At 34.9% G+C, this 20,899-nt stretch overlaps 1 protein-coding gene across 1 annotated transcript in view; it reads left to right on the top strand.

Annotated features, from left to right (window-relative positions):
- Positions 1–20,374, top strand: part of ZNF280C (zinc finger protein 280C) — a 48,236-nt gene extending 27,862 nt beyond the window's left edge. The window contains exons 12-18 of the mRNA XM_008576783.1: positions 6,996–7,127; positions 10,257–10,564; positions 11,050–11,190; positions 16,659–16,721; positions 19,697–19,815; positions 19,964–20,000; positions 20,125–20,374. Coding sequence (XP_008575005.1) covers positions 6,996–7,127; positions 10,257–10,564; positions 11,050–11,190; positions 16,659–16,721; positions 19,697–19,815; positions 19,964–20,000; positions 20,125–20,140 — 816 coding nt within the window. The 3' untranslated portion in view covers positions 20,141–20,374. The remainder of the gene's footprint in view (positions 1–6,995; positions 7,128–10,256; positions 10,565–11,049; positions 11,191–16,658; positions 16,722–19,696; positions 19,816–19,963; positions 20,001–20,124) is intronic.
- The last annotated feature ends 525 nt before the right edge of the window (positions 20,375–20,899 follow it).

Genomic DNA, 20,899 nt, shown 5'->3' with positions numbered 1-20,899 from the left:
ATCTTGCTGTCTGTTTCTTGACTGAGTTTTTCCCTTTTCCCCCTCTCTCTCTTTAGCACATATAGGTGAACCTTTTAATGTTGACTGTACTTATGATATGATCAAATGCACCACACTTCTAAAACAGTCTGAAGATGAACCGGAACTAGTAATACAAACACATTGTATTTATGAGGGGTCTTCAAAAAGTTCATGGAAAGATTCGTATTGTGTTTTAACTCCATTTTTCCACAAAGTTTTTGAATCACTGTCATATATGTTGTTTTGAACTTTTAAAGAACTTTTATTCATCAGATGCCTGCTGTGCACCAGTAACTACGCTAGGCACTTTCATATACATTACCTCATTTGGTATTCCTAAATGATTGTGTTTTTTGTTGTTGTTGTTTGGGTTTTTTTTAATTTTTTTGCTAAAAAGCCTATTATTTTATTATATTACAGGTGCTTATTTGCTCTTTATGCTCCTTTTTCTAAACTAAAGTACCTTCATTCTCTTCCCAATGCTACAGGAAGCTTTCTCTTTGCTATTACTATTTTTTTTATTGGTTATGAATATTCATGAGATACAAAGATGATTGTCACCCCTCATACCCAAGATGTGATGGCCAGAATCATACTGGCAGCATATACATTACCACAAATTGCATTTTTACCCTATGTCTCCCACCCAATTATCCCCAACCTCCCTCCCGCTTCCCTCCCCCAACTCCACTTTGTAGCCCAAGGAATCTCCCTCTGCAAGTCCAATGCACTACTGTGGTCTTTCTTTTCTTCCTTCTTTCTCTCTTAGCTCCCACATATGAATGAGTACATGTGGCGTTTATCCGTCTATACTTTGCTTATTTCACTCAACATAATTTCTCCAGGCTCATCCATGTTATTGCAAATGGGAGAATTTCATTCTTTTTTATGGCAGAGTAGTAGTCCATGGTGTATATATACCACAGTTTCCTTATCCAGTCATCCATTGATGAACATTTAGGATGGTTCCATATTTTGGCTATTGTAAACAGAGCTGCAGTGAACATGGAGTGCAGGTATCCCTTCAACATGATGATTTCCATTCCTCTCAGAATATACCCAGAAGGGGATTGCTGGATTGTATGGAAGACCTATCTGTAATTGTTTGAGAAACCTCCATACCATTTTCCATAGTGGTTGTATTAATTTACAGTCCCACCAACAGTGTAGGAGTGTTCCCTTCTCTCTACACCCTAGCCAGCATTTGTTATTCACCTTCCTTTTGATTATAGCCAGTCTAACTGGGGTGAGGTGGTATCTCAATGTGGCTTTAATTTGCATTTCCCTGATGACTAGTGATGTTGAGGATTTTTTCATGTACCTGTTGGCCATTTGTATGTCTTCTTTTGAAAAATGTCTGTTCAGCTCCTTTGCCCATTTTTTAATTGGTTTATTAGTTTTTTTTTATTGTATAATTGCTTGAGTTCCTTGTATATTATGGATATTAATCCCTTGTTGGATGCATAGTTAGCAAAAATCCTCTCCCACTCTGTAGGTTGTTATTTCACTCTGTTGATTGTTTCCTTTGCTGTGCAGAAACTTTTTAGTTAGATATAGTCCCATTTGTTTATATTTTCTTTTGCTGCTTGTGCTCTTGGACTCATGTTCATAAAGTCAATGCCCAGACCTAGTTGCTGAAGTGTTTCACCTATATTTTCCCTTAGTAATTTCCATAAAGCCTGTGCCCAGACCTAGTTGCTGAAGTGTTTCACTCATATTTTCCCTTAGTAATTTTACAGTTTCAGGTCTTATACTTAAGTCTTTAATCCATTTTGAGTTGATTTTAGTTTATGGTGAGAGGTTGCATATCTAGTTTCGTTCTTCTGCATATGGATATCCAGTTTTCCCAGCACCACTTGTTGAAGAGGAGGCTTTTCTCCAGTGTAGATTTTTGTTGCTTTTGTCCAATATCAGATGGCTGTAAGCCTGAGGGGTGATTTCTGGGTTCTCAATTCTGCTCCACTGGTGTGAAATTTTATTTTTATACCAGTACCATGCTGTTTTGGTTACATTAGCTTTGTAGTATAATTTGAAGTCAGGTAGTGTTATGCCTCCAGCTTTATGTTTTTTGCTCAGACTTGCTTTGGCTATTTGGAGTCTTTTGTTGTTCCATATGAAAGGTAAGATTGTTTTTTTTCCATTTCTGTGAAGAATATCATTGGTATTTTGATGAGGATTGCTTGAATCTGTAGATCACTTTGGGTAGTATAGACATTTTCACAATGTTAACTCTTCCAATCCAAGCGCGTGGAATATCTTCCCATCTTTTTGTGTCTTCTTTAATTTCTTTCAGACATGGTTTGTAGTTCTCATTGTAGAGATCTTTCACCTCCTTGGTTAAACTGATCTCTAGGTATTTTATTTTTTTCATAACAATTGTAAATGGGCTTACTTTCTTTATTTCTCTTTCTGTTAGTTCATTATTTGAGTATATAAATGCAACTGATTTGGGGGCATTTATTTTGTATCCTGCAATGTTACTGAAGTAATTAACCAGCTCTAGGAGTTTTTTGATAGAGTCTTAGGTTTTTATATATATAGTATCATGTCATCTGCAAGTAGAGAAAGTTTGACTTTGTCTTTTCCTGTCTGGATTCCCTTTATTTCTTCTTCTTGCCTGATTGCTCTGGCTAGTACCTCCAGTACTATGTTAAATAGAATTGGTGAGAGTAGGCATCCTTGTCTTGTTCCTGTTCTTAAGGGAAAAGCCTTCAGTTTTTCCCCACTCAGAATGATACTGGCGGTGGGTTTGTCATAAATGGCTTTTATTGTGTTGAGATACTTTCCTTCTATACCTAATTTGTTGAGAGTCTTTTTCATGAAGGGATGATGAATTTTGTCAAATGCTTTTTCAGCATCTATTGAAATAATCATATGGTCTTTGTCCTTGAGTTTGTTGATACATTTATTGTCTTCTGTATGTTGAACCATCCTTGCATCCCTGGGATGAATCCTACTTGATCATAGTCTATAATTTTTTTAATGTGTTGCTGTATTCTGATTGCTAATATTCTGTTTAGGATTTTTGCATCTATGTTCATCAAGGATATTGGCCTGTAATTTTCTTTTTTTGTTGTATCTTTATCTGGTTTTGGTATCAGAGTTAAGTTGGCCTCATAGAATGAGTTTGGGAGAGTAGCTTCTGTTTCAATTTTTTGGAATAGTTTGAGGAGAATTGGTATTAATTCCTCTTTAAAAGTTTGATAGAATTCAGCTGTAAAGCCACCCAGACCCAGACTTCTCTTTGTTGGAAGATTACTGATTACCTCTTCAATCTGTTGCTTGTTATTGGTCTATTCAGATTTTCTATCTCTTCTTGGTTCAGTCTGGGTAGTTTGTATGTGTCTAGAAACTTATCCATATCTTCCAAATTTTTATATTTGTTGTCATACAGTTGTTTATAATAGTCTCTAATGATTCTTCATATTTCTGTGGTATCAGTTGTAATGTGTCCCTTTTCATTTCTGATTTTTGTTATTTGGGTCTTCCATCTTTTTTTGTTGTTGTTGTTAACCTAACTAATGGTTTGTCTATTTTACTTATCTTCTCAAAAAACTAACTTTTTGTTTTGCTGATCTTTTCTATTGTTTTGGGGTCTCTAATTCATTTACTTCTACTCTGATCTTAATTATTTCTTTCTGTCTGCTACCTTCAGGTGTGAATTGTTGTTTTTCAAGATCTTGAGGTATAGTGTTAGGTCGTTTATTTGAAGTCTTTCCATTCTTTTGATGTAAGTATTTATTGCAATAAATTTGCCTCTCAGTACTGCTTTTGCGGTATCCCACAGGTTTTGGTATGATGTATGTTTATTTTCATTAGTTTCAAGAAATTTATTGATTTCCTGTTTAATTTCTTCTTGGACCCATAGGTCATTCAGGAGCCTATTATTTAGTTTCCATGTATTTGTATAGTTACCAGAGTTTTGCTTATTATTAATTTCCAATTTTAGTCCATTGTGGTCTGAAAAGAAACTTGGAATGATTTCAGTTTTTAAAAATTTGCTGAGACTAGATTTGTGACCTCATATGTGGTCTATCCTGGAGAATGTTCCTTGAGCTGATGAGAAGAAAGTATATTCTTTAGTTGTTGGGTGAAATGTTCTGTATATTTATCTGCCAGGTCCAGTTGGTCTAAGGTATAGATTAAATCCTGTGTCTCTTTGTTGACTTGTTGCCTGGAAGATCTGTCCCATGCTGAGAGAGAGGTATTCAGATCACCCACTATTAACATATTAGGGTCTCTTTCTTTCTTTAGGTCTAAGAGTGCTTTATGTATCTGGGCGCTCCAGTATTGGGTGAATATATATTTATGATTGTTATGTCTTCTAGCTATTTAGATCCTTTTATCATTATATAGTGACCTTCTTTGTCTTTTTTTATGTTTTTTGGTTTAAAGTCTATTTTGTCTGATAAGAATAGCTATTCCTGCTCGTTTTTGGTTTCCATTTGCCTGGTATATCTTTTTCCATCCCTTCACTTTTAGTCTGTGTGTGTCTCTACAGGTGAGGTGGGTCTCTTGAAGACAGTATATATACTTGGGTCTAGCCTTTTAAAAGTGAGTTTTGCTCTTTCTTGTGTATTTGTGATAGTGGTCATCATTATTCATATACTCCCTTGAGAATTTCTTACAGGGCTGGTCGTGTGGTGGTGAACTTCCACAACTTTTGTTTGTCTGGAAAATACACTATTTCTCCCTCATTTCTGAAGGAGACCCCTGGTGACTAAGGAATTTGGGGCTGGCAATTTTTTTCTTTTAGTATTTTGAATGTATCATTCCACTTTCTTCTGGCCTGTAGGGTTTCAGTTGAGAAGTCTGCTGTTAGTCTGATGGGGGTTCCCCTATAAGTGACTTGGCGCTTTTCTCTTGCTGCTTTTAGAATTCTCTCTTTGTCTTTGAGCTTTGTAAATTTAACTATAATGTGTCTTGGGGAGGATCTTTTGGGATTGAATCTGTTTGGGGACCTTTGAGCTTCCTGGATCGGAAGGTCTATATCTCTCCCTACACCTGGGAAGTTTTCTGTTACTATTTCCTTGAATAGGTTTTTAATATCTTTTCCTTTCTCCTCCCCTTCTAGAATACCCCAAATTCAGATGTTAGAACACTTGAGGTTGTCTGCTATCTCTCTCAGATTTTCCTCATTATTTTAAATTCTTTTTTCCTTTTTTCTTGTCTGCCTGAGTTATTTCAAAAAGACCATCTTCAAGATCTGAAATTCTTTCTTCTGCTTGCTCTACCCTGCTGCTCAAGCTCTCAGTTGTGTTTTTTATTTCATTGAGTGAGTCATTTCTAGAAGTTCTGCTGCACTATTTTTTAAGGTATTAATCTCTTTGTAGATTTCCTCCTTCATAATCTGGATATTTTTTCCTGTTTCATTGTGTTCTCTAATTCAGTCTTCTTTTATTTCTTCAAGTTTTCTTAAGATCATTGCTTGAAATTCTTTTTCAGACATTTCAAGGATTCCCTGTTCCGTGGAGTCTGACATTTGATCATTACTATATTTTTTCGGTGGTGTCATTTCTTCTTGTTTATTTGTAGACCTAGTATTTTTTCGTTGACATTTGGTCATTTGGTAGAGGGTTTGCTTCTTCTGTTACACTGAGGTTAGCTGTGGAGTGGCCTTGACTGCTACTGTGGTGGTAAATTGTCTTTGCTTGACAGTAGGTGTGGTGGTGGTTATGTTAAACACCTTGGGACCTGTTCCAGAATCTGTGGCTGTAGAAGACCCCAGCACCATGCAGGTCTCCTGGGCTCACCTCAGCTCAGTGGGTCGGGCCATGGGGGCTGGCACTCCCTTCCGGGTAAATGATTATGTTTTATGTGGAAATAATAATGTGCTGGTGAAGCTTCAGCTTTAGAGAAAACATTCTTTAGTATTTGTATGTTGTTCCAAATTTATATATAAATATAATTTTTTTAAATTAATGAGAGCATATACATGAAGATTTCAATTGATAATATATAGTAGAGAAGACACTACCCAGCTATGGGAAAGCAACTTAAATTTCTCTCGGGTCCTATTTTCCGTTGGTAAAATAATAATAGGACTAGGTTTGAGGAGGGATCAGTTTTCATTTATGCTTCTATACCTATGCTGTCCAATATCATAGCCAGTAGCTTCACGTGTCTATTTAAATTTAAACTAATTAAAATTAAATAAAATGAGAAAATCATCTTCTCAGTTGCACTTGCCATATTTCGAGGTCTCGGTAACCACATATGGCTACTGGATACCATCTTGGACATTGCAGCTATAGAACATGATCATCATTGCAGAAAGTTCTATTGGACAGCACTGCTTCATACAACGATTTCTGTAGCATAACTTTCTTTTCTTTTTTTTTTTTAAAGATGACCGGTAAGGGGATCTTAACCCTTGACTTGATGTTGTCAGCACCACGCTCAGCCAGCGAGCCAACCAGCCATCCCTATATGGGATCCGAACCCGGGGCCTTGGTGCTATCAGCACCGCACTCTCCCGAGTGAGCCACGGGCCGGCCCTGTAGCATAACTTTCTTGGCAGTGTCTGGTTAGATCTGTTTTTAGAAAGTTTAATGTATTTTACCAACTTGTGAAACAAATGGAAATAGCAAAACTTTAAAAGAATTTACTGTTTGCAAGGATAAAAATATAACTTATTTTTACAGTATAATGTGTTTGAATAGTTTATACTTCAAATTTATACTTAAAAGAGCTTTCACACTATAATTGATGTAGGACTTTTCCCATTAGAACCTAATTGATATAATTTTTATATTGGATGCTTATATGGTAATAAGTACTTTTAAAACTAAAATTCTAATGCAGTGAGTGCTTTTTAAAAATGAAATAATATTTTGCTATCTATAGTGGGAGATGGTAAAATACTGGTTTTAAAATTATTTCAATATTAGAAACAAGAGCAATTTCCAGTCCCAGGATTTGTGGTGGTAGAAGTTATTATTTCTAATATCAATTATAATATTTTCTGTGAACAGAATAAAGGAATTCATCGTTGTACAAAATGCAGACTACAATTTTTGACCTTCAAAGAGAAAGTGGATCACAGTATGCAGCATCGTACATTTATAAAGCCTAAAGAGCTAGAAGGATTGCCTCCTGGAACAAAAGTGAGTTTTAAATATGTTGAATTTTAACATTTTGTATGAATGATAATAGAAATAAACTCCTGCTTGGTTATTTATTGAATGTAATATTAAAAATTGACTTCTGATTGTTATTAAAACCTTAATTTTAGTTTTCATCACTTTTATGCTTAAAACGAAAATCTAACCATTGTGTTTTGAGTTGATTGACATGTACTTTGTTAGAGTGGTATTCCTTTGTATCAAGTGCAGCTAGATTGAGTACAGACTGAGTCAAGGGGTTGTTTCAATATGCTGATTTTGAGCTATTCCAGTTGGCAGTGTATACATTTTCAGTTGCTAGACTATAAGGTGTTTGAGATCAGGAATCATGTTTAATTTATCTTTGTGTCCCCAGCATCTGTCATAGTACCTTGAATGACATAGGTTTGTTGAAGTTGGTATTATTGAATCTGTTCTCAGAGAAGCAAGTTCTGCTCCTAGATAGCATTGCTGTTTTTAGTGAGCAGGCACACATCTGACTACAAATTTCATTTTCCCTGTTTGCCTTATATGCCTGTGTTTTCTCTGACTTCTTTTTACGACTATAAAGTGAGCTTTTACATATTTGCTCCATTAGAAGGATAGGTAAATCCAAAGCAGAATAATCCCCAAACATTTATATTTGTCTTTAAGTACATACATTTGAATGTGAGTGTGTCTGCTATTTGAATTTCCTAAAATAATGTAAATCAATGCTCTGAACATCTTGAGTGAGAATAACTATCTAGTGTCCTTCCCTACAATCCACTCATTCCACGTTAGGACTAGACATGCAGAATACTAATGTAAGCAGTGCAGTCCTTTGTCATACCTTCCCTTACTAAAAATATAGCAATAGTAGTGACAATATTTTAATAACAATGATACTAAGTGTCTTGTAGCACTTTAAAATTAAGCTTTCAGTGTACTTTCTCATATATTCTATTATTTAATTCATGTAGTGATCCAATAAGGTAGGCAAGGCAGGTATTATCCCCATATTATAAATGAGGCGGCTTAGAGAGGATAAATTCCTTACTCAATGTCATATGTCTAGGAGGAGATACTACTGAAATTTAACTTCAGGTCTTTTGACTCCTAGTCCATTGCTTTCATATGATACCAAACCACGTGTTATTTCATAGGTCTTCATATAGGCTGTTCCTCAAGTTCATTGGGGGAGTTTAGTCAAATAATTATAGAGAATGTTAGTAGGTGACTGTTTTCCATTATTAACCAATGGATATAATTGAATATTTTCTTTTTCCAAATACTAAGTGATAAATTTTATATTAGTTCCTGATAAAGAAATTCAGAGCATTATTAAAATCTTCATGCTGTATTGATATGATTGATGTAACCTCCACCATAACCTTTGGAAGCAGAAATCCTGCACAGTGAGTCCCCAGAAAGAGATCACATTTAGTGGATGTCTGTTTTACAGTAACCAAAGGGTAATGCAGGCCTTTCTGGAGTTATTATTTCAGGCTTTAAGATTTAAATTTTAACCTAACCTCTATATTTGTGAAGCCTTTTTAGTTATATCAAAGCGTTAAAATAGCCATGGAATGTGCTCTTTTGATATTCATATAATTTGCACTAACTCCTAATTATTCATTAATATATGTGTTAACATATAACTGCTATCAATATAAAACTACAATATAACAGTAAATAAATCGTCAAGGTAAATTTTATTTAATTAATAATTACCATTTAGAATAAATGGAAGACTTATCTGATTGTAGTTTATACTTGCTATTTCCAAAAAATGGTTTTTAACTTTTTGTAACGTAGTGATTTTTTTAACAGCTTTATTGAGATATAATTCATTAACCGTATAATTCTCCCATTTAAAGTGTACGATTGCATGGCTTTTAGCATTTTTGCAGTTGTACAAACATCACCACAATCAATTTTAGACATTTTCATCACCCCCATAAGAAACCTTGTACCCTTTAGCAGTCACATCCTATTTCCCCTCTATCAGTCCCATGCAAACTTTGATCTACTTTTGGTCTCTGTGGATTTTTCTACTCTGGACTTTTCATATAAATGGAATCATACAATTTGTGATTTGGGGGGACTGGTTTCCTTCACTTAGCATAATGTTTCCTAAGTTCATCTATGTTGTTGCATGTTTCAGTATTTAATTTCTTTTGATGGCTGAATAATATTCTCTTGTATGGATATTCCACATTTTATATATCCATTCATCAGTTGGGTAGGCATTTGGGTTGTTTCCTCTTTTGGACTATGATAAATAATGCTGCTATAATAATGTATGTACAAGTGTTTGTGTGGACATATGTTTGCAGTTCTCTTGGGTATATACCTAGGAGTGGAATTGCTAGTCAATATGGTAATTCTTTAATATTTTGAGAAGCTGCAAAACTATTTTCCAAAGTGACTGCAGCATTGTACATTCCCACTAGCAATGTATGAGGATTCTCATTTCTCTACATCCTTGCCAATACTTATTATTATCTGTCTTTTGTTGTTGTTGTTGTTGTTGTTGTTGTAGTTGTTGGCAGGCCAGTATAGGGAACCAAACCTTTGACCCTGGTGTTACAAGGCTGCGCTTAGCTAACCAACTGACCTAACCGGCCAACCCATATTATCTGTCTTTTTATTGTAGCTATTCTTGTTGGTGTGAAGTGACATCTCATTTGGGGATTTGATTTGCATTTCCCTAATGACTGTTGAGCATCTCTTCATATGCTCATTGGCCATTCATATATCTTCTTTGAAGAAATGACTATCTTATTTTTTTCTTTGGTTTCTTGTGCTTTTCGTGTCATATTTAAGAAACCATTGTCTAATCCATGGTCACGAAGATTTACTCCTATATTTTCTTCAAAGAGTTTTATAGTTGTAGCTCTTAAAACTTGGTCTTCTATTCAAGTTAATTTTTGTTTATAGTATGAGGTAGAGGTCAAATTCATTCTTTTGTATCTGGATATCAGTTTTTCCAGCACCGTTTGCTGATAAGGCTATTCTTTCCTCCATTGAATTATTTTGGCACCCTTGTCAAAAATTGATTGACCATAGATGTGAGGTCTTGCAGTGACATTTTTAATACTAATATGATGATTAATTTTCTAAAAATATATATTGCCTTTGTTTTTATAGGTCACTATTCGAGCTTCACTTGGATCTCTTCAATCACCATCATCATCTTCACCTTCCAGTTGTTCTCCAGGCACTTCTCTTCAGGTCTCACCTCCAAATTCAAGAAATACAACTGCTAAAAATTTCACAAAGTCTTCTGCAAGTAAATGTAAGGCACGTGTGTCTCAGGAGAGTGTATCCGTTGCAAGTAAACCTAATACAAGTAAGCCAAGTAGAGGTACATCTAAAAACAGAGCAAAACCCTCTTATAAGCAAAAGAGACAACGCAATAGAAAAAGTAAAATCAGCATGGCTTTGAAGAACTTAAGGTAATATCTTTTATTCCTGATATACAATACTAATTTAATCTTAAACACTGAAAGTTTATTTTAATATAATTTTCCATATCACAGAACCCTCTTGCACATTTACATGATAATCACTTTATACCATAAAGGCCAAAGAAATGATAAAATGTTACTTTTTATAACTGCTGAGAAGAACTTGAATTACTGTGTTCTATAATTTTCATTTTTTAAACTAAGCTTGTATTTTGAGCTTTTATTTTGTGATAGTTGTACTGGTTAATTTGATCCTTTTCATTTCAGGGAAACATAACTGTTGTTAGATTTTTAATACTTATTTTAGCTTGTTTCAAAGCACATTTTCAAATTATGTCTCTATTTAAAGATATTAATTTAAACGTCTCGGCTTCAATTAATAAAATGTTTATAAGATTTCCCTGATTATTTTTGTTTTGCAATGCATTATTTTGTCTTAAAATAATTTTTATCATTTTTTCTATCTTCTGAAGGTGTCATCGGGGAATTCACAAGTGCATTGAGTGTCATTCCAAAATAAAAGATTTTGCAAGCCACTTTTCCGTATTTATCCACTGTAATTTTTGCAAGTACAACACTAATTGTAACAAAGCCTTTGTAAATCATATGATGAGGTAAGCATGTAAACTGCCAATCAAAATTGCCATTCAGGAAGTTAGTTTTTAGAAAACAAAGTTGTCCTATTAGAAGCAAGTTTGTCTCATTAAAGAGCTAAAAGAGTCTAGCAATAGGGAACTTCTAGGATGTTCCTTGTACTATTTTTCAGCATAGTGACTCATGAAATTACTGGAACAAAAATTGTAAGAACAGTGAGACTAGTGACATTAGAATGGGTTTGTTATGGAAATTTGTTTTTCTATGGGATTTTTTTTAAGTGTTTCAAAAAGTGGTTATTTTTAAACATAAGATTTTTAATGTTTTCAATATACTTATAAAATAAATACATGTAACCACATGAGTGTTATCCTCTTCAGAGCGGACACTGAGAGGCTCCAAGTTTTTAATCATCTTAAGAACATTATTTTTTTATTTCTCTCTCTCTCTCTCTCCCCTCCCTTCCTCTCACCCTCCCAGCCCCATTTATCTGTCTGTACATTCTTCTTTTTAGCCATCTGTCTTTGTATTCATTCAATAAAATATGAAATGACAGACTAGGGATATTCCAGTCATGATGCTACTGGAATATCCTTTTTATTGTTGAACTTACTGTTGAAATTCCTTTTTATATATCAATTCAACTTACATTATTTGAACACCTACTATGTACTCTATACTAGGGAAAGACTTCAGAGCCTACATTACTTTGATTTGGACCTCTTAGTAGGGGCTTACTTTATTCCCTCAGGATGGATTTTTTTTTAAATAGCCAAAAAGTGTTCAGATATACATATGATAAGTTGATTATTCAAACTGAGATAGTTCTGTTTATTTTCAGTTAGAAATAAGGTATAACCAATAAAAATGGTTTTCTTGCAGATCATATAAAACCTCTATGTTACTTTCTGGTCATAGTCAGCTACCCACATTTTTTGAAGGCTTCAGCACCTGACTCACAGGGTTTTTTCCCCCTTGGTGATCAACCTAATCTCGTGGTACCTTCACTTCTTTAGTGCTAGCACTTCACATCCACCTGTCACTTGTATCCCCTTTCTTACCACAGTGCCATTTTATCTCATCATATGCAATAATGATTTTTACCCTATTACTTCCAGTCCAGCAATGACAATACAATTTTGTAGTCCACCTCACCTTCAAGGTCATCTGTTTTGAATGCTGCTTTATGTTTGTCCTAGAATCCTACTTTTGTCCTAGAATCTTCAGCTATGCTTATCCTTGCTGTCTTTGAATCTCTTTTTTTTTTTTTTTTTTTTTTTTTGGCAGCTAGCCGGTACAGGAATCCAAGCTCGTAACCCTAGTGTTATCCTATCGTTTTTGATCTTTCTTTATGCTCAGTTCTAGATTACCAAACTGAGCTTGATTCAAGCTCTAAATTTATGATCCTTAACTTTAATTTGGTCCTGTCTTTTTAAAAATGCCTCTTTGTTTTTATGTACAACATCTGTTTAAAACTTTTTCAGTACCCTCAAGATTTTATTCTAGTCTCTCAGATGTTAACTTTGCCTACTAATTACTCAGAGGTCATCCTTTTGTTTTTTCCAAGATTAACTTTTTCTTATTGCAATTTTTTTCTTCATCCAGACATTAATCTCAGAAAACAGACATATCCAGCTTTTTCAAAGTTAACCGTGCTCCTCATCTCCTGCATTTCCTCTGCAACCTTATTTTGAACCTTTGTTTCCTTTCTTTCTGCCACATTCTTCTGCCTGCAAATATTTTCAGTTATTTTTTTTAGGATGAGGGCAATTTGCCTTTACCGTGCATAGTTTCTTGTCTTCCTTTTTACCATCAACATTTGTAAAGAGCAGTCATTTTTTTTTTTTTTTTACTCTTTGTAATTTGAGTATCACCCCTACCTACAGCTAAACTTGTTCCTTAAGGGGTATTAATTATATCCAAATCACTAAATAAACTCACTATTTTTCATTCTTACTCCTCTGTGATTTCTTTAGAATATTTGACAGTTTTGGTCACTCACTTTTGAAACTCTTCTCCTCAACTTCTGTTAAACTGTTACCACCATTTTTCTTCTTTTTTGGCTACTCCTCTGTGTAATTACCTTTTCTTCCTTCAATTCTTCTTGCCCCTTTATGATCCCTTTCTTGATACCTTAACCACTTTCAGAGGTTTATTTTTTACCTTTCAATTGCAAATCCTCCAACTTTAATGCTGAGTTTTCCTGAGATCCAATTCTTCATGTCTAAGTATTTGGTATTTTCACCTTTGACTCACTGGCATCTATAATGAACAAAAACAAGTCAAACATTATTGTCTATCTAGGATTCAAATTACTTTCACCCCAATACTCTTTAAGCTCAGTCTGTTTCAGGGCATCATTTGCATAAACGTTAAGCACCAGCCAGAAATAATTCACTGTCCCAAGTTTCTGAAGGCCATGGAGTTCTTTTATTCTGCCACCATATGCCATGGCTTCCTGAGAGACAACCTTAAATGATTTACCACTTTGCCTCCCTGTTACTACAGTGGTTCTGCCCCCATACCCCAGTTGCTCTAAACCAGGACCCAGCCAGCCTTTCCCTCAGTACATTGCTGGGGGCAATGCTGATCTCTTATTCTGTGCCAAACACAGGACTGCCCTAACAGGGCTCTAATTCTGCCCCTAATTTATTTTTGGCATTTCTTAAACCTGCATGTCATCCTGTTCTTCCCTCTATCATTTTCCATAGGTTCCCCAGTTGTCTTGCAGGACCTCCAACCCTGTTCTATCCCCAAACATTCTCAGTTGGCCCCAGGCTCCCTTCATAACCTTTTTCTCATTTTCAGTGAGACCCAACCTTGCACTGTCACCACACACATTGAGCTTTTACTCATTGTTAGCCTCATATAGAACTGAAAGCTACCACTTCTACTCTTCTAAGGGCTTATAAGTCCCTTTGCTTTTCCCCACCTTTGATGGCACCTTGCTTCCCTCATTGTCTCAGGTACCACCCCCTGAATGGTGCACCGTCACTCTTACCTGGCGTGCACTTTTTGTAATAAGCTTGAGCTCTGTACATGCAGAAACTTTATTTTCTCAGAGGTTGAGTACCTTTATTACCAGCCCATGCCAACTCTGTTGCCAAAAGACAGGCCACCAAACTTATTAATCTTCACCAGTGTATACTTTCTCCATATTCAATATTTAAAGTGGCTTTTCCTTATTATTGATTATTCCCTGGAATGACCCTTTCCTTTCCTCTCAGTTCACCTTCTGTGAAGTATCTGATCATCACGGCCACTTGGATCATTCATTTCTTTGAGTTCTGTAATATTCAGCTGTTCTGCCTCATATGTGTCTGTGTTATCTCCTTGAGAGAGGAGTTCTTTGTATTCACCATGGCACCTATTCTGAGGATATTTTCTTTGGATTATAGCTAGCCAGAATCTTTCTTTTCCCATATGTATATAGTATGGTGGTGATGGTTTCTTTCTGTCTGAGGGTAACTGTTAACCCAGTGTGTTGACTAGTTTGGGTTTGTCAGTGCAAGATAGGGCTAGTGCTTCTCAAACTTTAGCTTATGTAAGAATCAGTAGGGAAACTTGTTAAAACTGGTTTCTGGGCCCCACTGCCAGAGATTAATTCAATAGATTTATAGTAAGGCCTGAGATGTTGTATTTCTAATAAGCTCCCAGGTGATGCCGATGCTGCTGGTCCATGGAGCATACTCATGGTAGTACTGTGCTAGGCAGATCCTGGCTAATCCTGCCTGGATTTCTGACACGGGAAAGCTTTCCTTATCAGTTTAAAATGGGGTATAAAACCTATTACCATTGGCTGCAAAGTTTGGTTAATGGTTTTTTATTCTGTGACTAGGAGAAGCATTGTATTAACTCATGAGCTCTGCTTCCTTTCATTTGTTTTCTTTAAACTTTTTCCTAGTAATTGCAAAGTACTCTTTAAATGCTTCATTATATTGATGTTAAGCAATGGCATTTAGCTCAAGTAGCATTTACTTCCAGGATAACTCAGATTATCCCCCCCTCCCAGACATATTAAGATTAGAAAGTAATAAATAATTACTATTCATAACAATTTCTGTTATAGAAAAATGCATTATTAGCAAATATCTTTTAAATGGTGTTTACTTTTAATAGCTGAAAATTTTAATTGGATGTTCTTTGCATTTTTAACTCTGAATATTTGTTTTATTATGGTGAGGTACTGATCATCTGAGAATATTCTCAGAAAATTGTGTCATTAGAAAATATACAGGTAATGTACTCCCATGTTTATTGCAGCACTGTTTACAATAGCCAAGAGTTGGAACCAGTCCAAATGACCATCATCAGATGAGTGGATAAGGAAACTGTGTTATTTCTACACAATGGAATATTACTCTGCTATAAAAAAAAGAATGAAATACTATCATTCGCAGCAATGTGGATGGACCTAGAGAAAATTATATTAAGTGAAACAAGTCAAGCACAGAGAGAGAAATACCACATGTTCTCACTTATTTGTGGGAGCTAAAAATAAATAAATAAATATACAAACAAATAAAGGGTAGTGGGGAAGAAGACAACAGCAATCAGAAGAATTCCTTGAACTTGTTAAGACAAGTGAACAGATATGATGTAGTGGGAGGGGAGGGGAGAGAGGGAGCAGGGAAAGAGGAACTGGTAAAGGGACATGAAAATCAACTACAATGTATATTGAGAAGTTAAAATAAAAAGAAAGAAAGAAAGAAAAAAATATATATATACAGGTAAAATGAAATGTAAGATAAAAATCTTAAATAGAGAGATGACTATCTTAGTTTGTTCCAAGTTCTATAACAATATAGCATAGATTGGGTAGCTTATATATAACAAATTTATTTCTCATAGTTCTGGAGGATGAGAAGTTCACAATCAAAGTGTGCCAGCAGATTTGATATCTGGATATACATAGTCAGCACCTTCTCACTGTATTCTCACATGGTGGAAGGGGCAAGCTAGCTCCTTGGGGTCTGTTTTATGAGGGCACTAAGATATATACACAATAAAATACTATTGAAAAAGTAAGGGCACTAATCCCATTCATGAGGACTCCACCCTCATGACCTAATCATCCCCCAAAGGCCACACTTCCTAGTACCATCACATTGGGGGTCAGGATTTTAATATGTGAATTTGGGGTGGAACACATTCAGACCATGGCAATGACCAACAGAATTGTATTATTTAGATCATGATCTTTTATTCAAAACTAAGAAATTCTGGGGCCGGCCTGTGGCTCACTCGGGAGAGTATGGTGCTGATAACACCAAGGCCACGGGTTCGGATCCCATATAGGGATGGCCGGTTAGCTCACTGGGTGAGCGTGGTGCTGACAACACCAAGTCAAGGGTTAAGACCCCCTTACCGGTCATCTTTAAAAAAAAAAAAAAAAAAAAAACTAAGAAATTCAGCATAGGCTGGAAATGTCATAAAAATAATATGATTTATTGTATAATAAAATATTTTTTGTCTCTTGTCTTTCCAGCTCTCATAGCAACCATCCAAGTAAACGGTTTTGTATTTTTAAGAAGCAATCAGGAGCTCTTAGGTAACTAGTTGATCTTCTTCCATTTTCTCTACTGAAAAATTATAGTAACTTTTTATACCTGATGTTGGGATGCCTAGTTTGAAAATCATTGACTATTGCTGGACATGATAGTGCTCTGTTCATCATATTCTTAGGCCAAAGTGCGGGGAGGATAGCCTATCAGCTCTGGCTAAACTTTGTTTCAGTGGTGTCAGGCATTAGATGAAACCTTCATGTATTTGCATTATAAAATAACAAAAATAAGGCTCTCCAACAATATTTGAATAGAAGTAAGTTTATTAAAACACTGTAATACTTGAAATCAGTATACAAAAGTACTTCAGAAAGTTCATGGAAAAATAGAATTAAAAGATAAGATGAATCTTTTTATAAACTTTTTGAAGTACCTTCATGTATAGCCTTTGTAATTCTTAATTTTTTTCTTTTTGAATTAAAGTGCACTACTTGTTTACTGTACAGAAAGAATTGATTTACATTTCTAAAGGCATAGATAATTAACTTTGGTTGTATCACACACAATTAGCTCAGAATCTACTAAGCATATATTTTTTTTTTTTTTACGTTCTTCTGATTCCTTTTGACTTCATCTTCCTTGTTTAATTATTTTGCTCATGTTGTCAGACATTTGCCAGGCATTGCATAGTGCCTGGCATATAGTAAGCACTTGGTAAATATTTGTTGAGTAAATTAATGTATATTTTGGAAACGACATATGTGGGTGATGTTGGACCAACAGCTCATAAGCAGAGGAAAGTTTGATTCCATTCTTAAATTATGTTAATGCTATTTTAAAAACATTACTGAAACAAATTTATCAAAATAAAGGTATATTTGTTTGCTCATAGTGATGAAGTGTTTTTAAGTAAGTAATTAGGGAGAGTTATAAAATTGACATTGTTGGTAAACGTAAGGATTAACAACGTTCTATTAAAAATAAAAATTACTGAATTCAAGGGATTAGAAAAGAGTAAACTATATTAGGTATTACCTTTACTGAAAATTTTTTATAAGAATGTAAAAGGATTTACTTATTCTAAAAATGAGCCTTTAATTTACTTCATTCTTGTCAAGCTCAGTTGTGTACTTGGTTTTTAAATTAACTGTGTGATTTTAGAAGTCTGAGATGTTTTTTTCTCAACTTGGGTGAATCTCAACTCTAAATAGGAAATTGGTCAATATTTGTGTATGGGACTTAGCATATTTATAATTCTATAGAACACCACTTTTTGTAATTACTATTTTGTTAAAATGAAATGTTCATTCCTTAGCTATTTATTGTGCACCTGTCATGTATAACACAATGTAGCAGGTCCTATACAAATGACAGTGAGGAAGAAGGCTTGGTACTAACCTTCAAGGTGTGCACATAAATAACTATGGTAATACAAGGAGCTTTGTAGTAAGTGCAATGACAGTACTGATTTCAAAGGGGAAAAGGGTTTCTACTTAGAAGAAGAAGCACAAGGTCATTCTAGTTGGAAGAAATAGGGTGAATAAAAGTGCAGAAAGGAAAGAGTAGAAAGCATACACATTCTTCTGAGTTAATGAATTACTAGTAGTACAGTTTGGATGGAGCATGCAGTTCATTTAACATAGTATTAAGATCAAAGTCTAGGGAAATAGTTTTGAGCTTAGATCCAGATTGTGAAATCCTTAAAAGCCAGGGCATTTTGACTTAATTTTAATTTGGAGGACATTGGAAAAATCATTGATATTTTGAGTAGAATCAAGGGTACTGAAGGAAAATCAATTTGGAAGGATATACGAGGTGAGTGGTAGCTGCATGAGGCACATAGACTGGTTAAGGCTATTGTGGTGATTAAGGCTGATTTAATAATGACCAAGGTTAAGTTGGTGAGATGGTATCATGTCATGTTTAAGAACATGGGCTCTGGAATCAAAGGGTTCAATGTCAAATATGGTCATGGCCTTGGAAGGTTACCAAACCTAACCCTGTCCTCTATAAAAAAAAAAAAAGTGATAATTATAGCACCCACCTCTTTGGGTTGTTATAAGATTTAGATCAGATTATATGTCTAAAATCCTCAGCCTGCCACAGAATTAGTGTTCAATAAATTGTTAATATTATAAAATGTTCAAAATGTTGAATGTTTTAAAGAAGAGAGTCAGAGATAACTACAGTTTTGAGCCTCAGTATCAAGGAAATGGCATCATAAGAGAGACCAGTTTTCAGGAGGAAAGCACAGTTCAGTTTTACGAAGGTAATTTTTGATGTGCGGGAGTGACAGCAAGATGTAAATACACAACAGGCTGTTAAGAGTAGAGCCGCAGGGGAGAACTCAGTCTAAGGTATACTACTGGTTTTTATTCCTATACAGATGAAATATTTAAGTTTAAAGTATCTGATAAACTTTGAAAGTATATTTATGCTTTGTTAATAAACTGATAATAATAGCAATAATTACATGATATATTTTTAAAAACCCTTGCATTTTTTTTCTAATTTTATCTTCACTTAAATAAGACACTAGATTATAGGCTCCACAGATTATACCTTTTTTTGTTCACTGTTGTATCCACAATACCTAGTAGTATAGTGCGTGTAAGGAAGGTCCTCAGCAAATGTATATTTATATATTTGGATGAATGAACTTTACATTCTTGCTTTGCAGAGAGGCAAAGGCATGGAAAGATTGTGATTTGCACAAGTTACACAGATTGTTAGTGGAGCGAAGATTGGGCTTTAGGTCTCTTGATGCCTAGCTTTTAGAAACAAGTTAAGAGGAAACAATTTATAAAGCATTAAATGTTAGCATAATTTAGACATGTCTATGCCTTTTCTAGAGAACCATTTTAAATATGTCAGATTTATATAACAAAATTGTGAATTGATGGTCATGGCACATGAAATGCAAATCAAGAGTTATTACATGGAAAAATAATTATGAACTTGTATATGGATTTCCATAAAAGATAAAAGCCATCTCTTTCTTACTGTCTTCTTTTTTTCCTAGGGGCATTACTCTAGTGTGCCTTAAATGTGATTTCCTAAGTGATTCTTCTGGCTTAGATCGTATGGCTAAACACTTAAGTCAACGTAAAACTCATACTTGCCAAGTTATAATAGAGAATGGTATGTATATAAAAGTGTGATACTTTGAGTTTCTGAGTTTTATTCCAGTATTTTCGAGCAGCCACAGCATGGGCTCTTAAATAGTAAATCAGTAGTACCACTTTTCATATATACTGTTTTAAATGTAAAACTCTTCTTTTTATTTCAGTTTCCGAAAGTACCTCAACTTCTGAACCCACTTCTGAGTAAGTTTAATTTTCATTCAGTGCATTTTACTTTGATGGATTTTAGCAGCATTGCATTTTTAAGTGTATCATTAATAGAAATGAAAAATATTAAAGTGTTTTTGTTTCTGTTTTTGTTTTAAAGTGACTTGTCGGAATAGATTCCCACTCTATGGAGTTCGTGCAACCTGGTGCAAGACAAGTTGGAATTTCCTAAGTTCAAAGTTCTGAAGTGTTTACTCACACAAAGGCAGTTAAACAGCAAACTTCATGACACTAGCTCTCATTCAGCTCTTTTCAGCTTTCAGATAACTCTAGATTCTTATTCCATCTTACCTTTGTGTTAGGTTAACATATCTTAACATATGTTTGTTTTTCTTCCAATTGGCTCTTTCCAAACATAACTTTTGTTGCTATAGTCTTTTCTTGCTTTACTTAAAATAATTTGTGTTTTTCTCTGCTATACTTGCCTTCAGAATATTACATTCCAAACAGTATTACTGTTCATCTTTTTTTGTCTGTTTTTTCTGCTTTCTTAGTTAACTTCTTACAAGCCTTATATCTTTAGGTCAGATAGTCGTTTTTCTGTCATTTCCTTGTCTGTCATTGTTCTATTTTTCATATTTTTCAGTTGCAGAAGCAACACAGAAATTACAAAAAATGTCCGGGGTACTCCTGGACAGTGTCCCCCTTCAGTGGACACAATTGATACCTGTTCTCTGTTTCCAAGGAATGTGAATTATTTGACTGTGAGACCTCCTCTAGTATGTGGCCTTAAGAAATCAAATTTTGAGGGCCGGACCATGGCTCACTTGGGAGAGTGCAGTGCTGATAACACCAAGGCCAGGGGTTCAGATCCCTATATAGGGATGGCCGGTTAGCTCACTTCAGAGAGCATGGTGCTGACAACACCAAGTCAA

This window comes from Galeopterus variegatus, unplaced genomic scaffold (assembly GCF_000696425.1).
Source record: "Galeopterus variegatus unplaced genomic scaffold, G_variegatus-3.0.2 Scaffold1401, whole genome shotgun sequence".
In the NCBI taxonomy this organism is placed as follows: Eukaryota; Metazoa; Chordata; class Mammalia; order Dermoptera; family Cynocephalidae; genus Galeopterus; species Galeopterus variegatus.
This window is presented reverse-complemented; position numbering and strand designations above follow the sequence as displayed.